Source organism: Varanus komodoensis, unplaced genomic scaffold (assembly GCF_004798865.1).
Source record: "Varanus komodoensis strain SLA01 unplaced genomic scaffold, ASM479886v1 scaffold24, whole genome shotgun sequence".
Taxonomy (NCBI): Eukaryota; Metazoa; Chordata; class Lepidosauria; order Squamata; family Varanidae; genus Varanus; species Varanus komodoensis.
Genome location: NW_025335641.1, coordinates 8,660,964 through 8,666,963, shown reverse-complemented (window position 1 = coordinate 8,666,963; position 6,000 = coordinate 8,660,964). Strand labels below are relative to the sequence as shown.

The following is a 6,000-nucleotide window of genomic DNA, read 5'->3' as shown; positions in this document are numbered from 1 at the left end:
CGGGCGGCGGGCAGCAGCAGCCGGGCTTCCTGCTGCTGCTGCCGCCGCCGCCTGCGCGAGAGGAGGAGGTCCTGGGCTGCGCGCTCCTTCCCCACCGAGAGGGGGCCCCGGGGGGATGTGACATCAGCGCCAGGCACTGGGGCAGCCTGAGAGGAGGGAGGCTGCCCGGGAGCGCCCCCGCCGCGGCCAGCTCGCTGCCTCTCGCGCCGCCGCCCGTGCACCTCATGCCCGCCGCCGCCGCCGCCGCCGCCAGCATGTCTGCGAAGGAGAGGCCGAAGAGCAAAGCGGCCACCAAGGAAAGCGTCACGCTCTTGCCTTGCTTTTATTTCGTGGAGGTGAGTCCGGGCAGGGCAGGGCAGGGCTGGGGCGCGGGGAGGCGAACCGCGCCGGGGGCGACCTCCTCGGCCTCTCCCTCCCTCCCTCCCTGCCGGATTTGCCTGGCGCTGCTAGGCTCCCCTGGTGGAGCGAGCCAAGGGCCAGCCGCGCACGGCGAGTGTGGGTGTGCGTAAGATCCACGCACTGCTGAGCTGCGGTGGCTGTTCCGCTCGGACGTGGATGCCGTCCAGTGGGCCTGGGAATTGGGCATACTGATCTCATCTTTAATCACGTGAGGGGGGGCAGAGGGGAGGAATCTGTTTTTGCTTCTCTTTGGCTCTTGCAGAAGGTTGTTTCCTTGGCGAGCTCAGCAAGCTGCGCTAGGGCAAACACAGCTGCCACGAGCAGTATGAATGGTGATGGTGGCGAAGTTTAAAAAAGTACCTTGGAAAAACAAAGCCTTTCTGCGTGTGTGTGTGGAAGTAATCTTTCCTTAAAAAAAAGAAAGAGAAAAGATTGACAGGAATTTTGCAAATGGAAGAGGCAGCTTCATGAGATCAGATCACGTGCACAGGATCATCCCAATTTTGTATCGAAAAAGGGATTTATGTCGTGTGTGCGCGTGTGCGTGTTGGGCATGTATTTTCAGCAGAGAAAATTTAAATCATGGCATCTTCAGAGAACGGAGGTGGGGAATAAATGGTAGCTGCCTTAATGGCTTGGTAATCAACCCATGTTGGATTATTGTTAGCCTATGTACATCCATGGAACATGTCTGGGTATAAACGTCTGTGCATGGATTGTTGTTGTGCTTTTCATATGTTGCCAAAGCTGTGCTGTATTTTCAGAAAAGCAAAGAGGTTGAGCAAGTGTTTGGTGCTGCTTTTCTCATTAAAAACTAACACTCTTTTACGGCTGCCTAGTTCTTAGTAGCTCCTTACTGCTCCATTCATCTTCACTTCTTCTGGCAGCCCAACATGCAGGCACTTGCATCATGTTTCTTAGCAGCTGAGGGCCAAAAGCAGGATCCCATATGATGGTGAGCAGGGCTCAGGAAAGAAGCAGCACTGGAAGATGTTTCAGCCTGTGTTGCTACAGGGACCGTGCACAAGGCGACACAGAACTAGTTGGACTAAACATGCAATGAGCCTGGCCTATCCCATCATGACTTCCATGGGTGGGTTCTGTGAAGACACATTAGAATGACTCTTTCCATGAACACTCATAGCCATTTCATACCATCTGGCAAGCATCTATGACCATATGGCATATAGCCTAGTTCAAGGAAGGACTGTAATAAGGGGAGGAAGAGGACAAAAGTATTGAAATGAACCTTAGATTGGTGCTTTATTTCACTGTGTTGTTGTTGTTTGGTAAAAGAGCATTCAAACTATGTACACTAAAGCACAGACCTCCTTAGGGAAGACCTCAAGTCCTGCAGGAGGGCAGGCAGAGAAATGTCGTTTTATAATGGTTCTAACTGCGTGATTGTGAGCCACCTAGAGATGCTATGGTGCAATAGGCAGCATACCAATGTTTTACATAAATGAATGAATAAAAGTTTGAATAAAAATGCCCATTCTGGCCAATGCATAGTGAAATCTTCTGCATGTCTACTCTGATATAAGCCACATTGAGCTTACTAGAAATTACTCCCGGGTGTATTAGCAAAGGATGTTTCCCATAAGCATGAAAGGAAGAAAACGGGGGGGGGGGGGGTTGCCGCATGTGGGATTCCAAAAAGTGTAGTAAAATGTTCTAAGCAGGCCCATTTTGTCTCTTCCATGACAAATCCATGTAATGGGAAGAACAGTTCTGCACATTTTGGGCACCATGTGCTTCCAAAATGGAGACCGATAGTCCTGATGCTTCCATCACTGACAGGTGCTCCCAAGAGAGCCCAGATCTAGGGATGCTTGCTTTTGTGAATAATCAGATCCCATTGGCCTTCCTTCAGGAAACAGGGTGGTCTAGCCACTGAACAGAGATCATCAGCCATTGCTGTCTTGGTCTTTAAGCTGAATGGCAGTGTTGGGAGCCATTCTGAGACATTGGGTAGTTTTTCTCACGTACTCAGGTATTTCATATTAGCTGTGCTTTGCTGAGCGTACTTGGTTGCTGATCTCAGAATAGCCTTCAAAAGATGCTACTGAGAGCTGAGCAACACGATCCGAAGAGTCATGGGATGCAAGTCCTGCTTGAGGGCCAGACTAGGTGATACCATGGACAAATGGCAGAGAGAATATGATAGCACTGTACTTCAAGTTTCTGTGCCCCCACAAATGGCAGCAGAGAAACTCTGGGAGAATAGACATCATGCAAAGCGTTTAGGTTCTTTAGACATTACAGGGGCAAGGAGAAAAGATGTGGATTTGTTCTTCTTTTTTTAATCAGTGCGTATATAAAGCCATCTGTACTCCAGGGAAACTGACATGGAATTGCTGTAAGGTGGCTTTTGACAACCATGACTTCATTTTTGCTCAAGGCATAGCTCACAGAATTGTATACCAACAGGAAAGCCAAATATTAAGACTTCGCTACACTGCACAATGAAGGGAATGAAACAGTCTGCTGGCTGTTATTTCACGAAAGCCGGCAGAAGAAAGCAGCCAGCCAGTGGGGGTTGGAGAGTGGGAGGCAAAGAAAAAAAATGCAAATGCACATGTGGTTTAGCTTGGCACATTGCACAAAGCTGACAGTGAATGAGAGAACATAAGGGAAGTCAATCTTAGTCAATGCATGTTTTATTAACTTTTACATACCACTTTCTTTGCTAAAAAAATGTAAAAGTCAATAATGTACTTGTATGCAAGGAAGAGAACATTCTTTTCTGGGCCTTTCAACAGTGCAATGCTCTTGAGTTATTTTGGGAAGTAAACTTTTCCCTTTATCTGGGATTCTCTTGGTTGGATTTTCCTAGTTTGGATAACTCTAGACATTTACAGCTCTTGGCAGTGCCGGTTCTAGCTTTTGGGGAGCCTTTGGGCAAGAAACCCTGAAAAAACCCATTTTTTCGGTGAGTTTTCCTTCTTATGGGTATTGGCATGCCAATATCTATTGCCCCTCATCCATTTTCTCATAATTGCTACCCATGCTTGCTTGCCAAGCAGACAGCCAGTGAAAGTTGGAAGTAACATCAACAGTACCCTCTTCTCACTGCCACAATTAGCTGGGGGAGAGCAAGAAGCAGATGAAGAATCAGGTTGCAAAGGTGAGGAAGAGGAGCATATCCAGGAAGCTTTGTCAGTCAGTGGGCTGCTGCTGGGGCATGTGCCTTGGTAGGTGCCTGACCATACTCAAGGGAAACTGGTGTCAGTGGCAGTACTTATGCATTGCAGGATCTTTATTTGGATCATTATAGGAACAATCCATGGTGCTCCATGGTAATGAATCTCTTTTGGGGATGGTGTTCAGCACCAGGGACAGCTACTGTGAAGCTCAGAATAAAAGCTGTAATGGCTAAGGAGTCCCATGGACATGGGGCTCACCAGCCTCCCCCTTGACCATACTGTTTTGCACAGCAGCCCTGACTCTGGGTGAAAAAAAACTGACCAAATAACTAATAATTTGCTGTTCTTTTATGACACCTGAAATCTTCTGCCTGAGGCAATTGTCTCAGGGTAGGGCTGGCCCACAATTCTGGTAGATGGAGCTTCTCAAGGACCCATGGAAAGAAACAAGTCAGCAGACTTGTTCTGAATATGCAGAATTATTTAAACCAAGAGATTCCTAATTCCTACCTAAATATTATATCAAACATAACATGTTTGAACATCGAATAAGGCTTTGTAGATTTGTCAAGGCAAACAAAGAGCTGCTAGGCAGAGGTAAGAGCATAACAAGGTAGCTAAACGTAACACCATTGCAAGCACAGAGAAAGGAAGAGAATGTTATTTTGTGCATGTGCTGGGACTCTTTCATGGGCAGAACCTTCAGTGATGCGATGCCATGAAGTGGCACAGCTCACACAGGATGGTGTTGACATTCTCTGGGAGAACAAGACTTTTATCCTGTAAGGTAAACAGGAAATTAGACTTCCTACCGTAAAGGTTAGAGAATCATAGATCATTCTTGGAAAATCAAATTGAACTGATCCGCCCCCCTGTCAAGAATGGGTCACAGGTTGGCAAGGTCTTTGTCAGAAATATCTGGGGATTTCAAAAAGGAAAAATGGTGTGGGCTAGAACAGCAAGGAGCTATGATGATGGAGCTGGTCGTAGCTGGGGAAGGGTTAAAACTGGGCAACCAAAGCATCTGAGAGGCTGCTTTCTCCCACAGGGACCACCCTGATCTCTACATGCTGGGTGGGAGGGTTTCTGAACCTCACTAGAACCCACTGATGTTCATTTGGCCATGGTATAGAAGAAGGCCTTCCCCGTTATGGCACCTACCATGTGGAATAATTTGCCCTCTGAGATCACATGGGGTCCAAACATGGGGCATTTCCAGCAATGACTGAATTATTTAAATTGCTGCTGACTGCCCAGAGAGCTTCAGCTATTGGGCGGTATAGAAAGGAAATGAATGAATGATTTGAAGGCATGCTTTCTTACTGAGACATTGCCATCACTGGTAGTATTGCCAGCTATACCTGGTTATTTTAATGAAATTTTATTGGTTTTGTCATTTTTTATTGTTTTGAGGATGGATTTCATGTAATTTATCATGGTTTTAGCTCATAAACCACTTTGGGTGATTTTTAAAATGAAAAGCGGTATGTACATTCTCTGGAATTAAGTCAATATATCAAAATGAGTTTGGGACAGTCATAGCTTAAACTCTCAAGAGTCCTGGTTGTGATTAGAGGAATGCCCAAAAAGTTTCTCAGGACAACTTTTTTCCAGTTGGAATGAGGCCTTCAGAGAGGAGAAGTCATTCATGAATTCCTGCCCCAGAAGCTTTTGTGGACTTTTTGGCAGTGGTAGCGATCATGGTCCCCGATGTTGCTAGCTGCCGTGCCAGCTGTGTCTGGTAGCCAATGAAATTGGTTACCTTTCTGCCCTGGTGTCTTTTGCATTTAAAAAGGAAACAAAAGAGGGGAAATGTGCGCAAGAAACAGGGAACGCGATCACTGCTACATTAAGTGGAGTAAATAACTTGTTTCTGGTTTTAGTCATCAGCACCAGTACCACACAGCAGATCACTGGGAGGAAGGCATTTCAGCCCAGTTCTAGTTGGACACCAACTGCCTTTACTGGTCTAAGGAAAACAACCATGATTTAACTGCATTCTTTGCGTTAACAACAGTTTTCATAGCGAGCCAAAGCCCAGATAGCCAGCCCACCATTTCAGCATCCCTGGGACACTGACTTGATCTTGTGTTTGCAGGGCAGCTGGTTCTGATAAGGCAGTTCTCAGGACTGACACCAAGGGAGGGCATGGTTGGTCACTAGCCCAAGGCTCATACCCCAGCAGGGCCTACTGAAAAGAGTCCCTAGATTGCTTTCTCTTCTTTGCCATTGCAGCTCACTTATTTACCAGCCTCTCGTATTGAACCAGACAAGATAGAGACACTGAGAGTTTATTGCCCAAGAGGCATCAAAAGCCTGAATCCAGCCGGGAGGACTGCTTTGGAATCTCTGTGAGTGGACAAGGTGGACTCAGGGGTGCTAGAGAGAAATGTGGAAATATTGATTTACAAGAGACAATATTCTTCTGTCATCTGGCCCTGATGTCAGAGGCTAC

The 6,000-nt window shown here is 46.8% G+C and overlaps 1 protein-coding gene across 2 annotated transcripts in view; it reads left to right on the top strand.

Annotated features, from left to right (window-relative positions):
- Positions 1–218: 218 nt before the first annotated feature.
- The window catches only part of PLPPR4 (phospholipid phosphatase related 4), a 48,119-nt gene continuing 42,337 nt past the window's right edge, over positions 219–6,000 (top strand). For both annotated transcript variants that reach the window (XM_044432502.1, XM_044432501.1), the window contains exon 1: positions 219–335. In XM_044432502.1, coding sequence (XP_044288437.1) covers positions 225–335 — 111 coding nt within the window. In that variant the 5' untranslated portion in view covers positions 219–224. The remainder of the gene's footprint in view (positions 336–6,000) is intronic.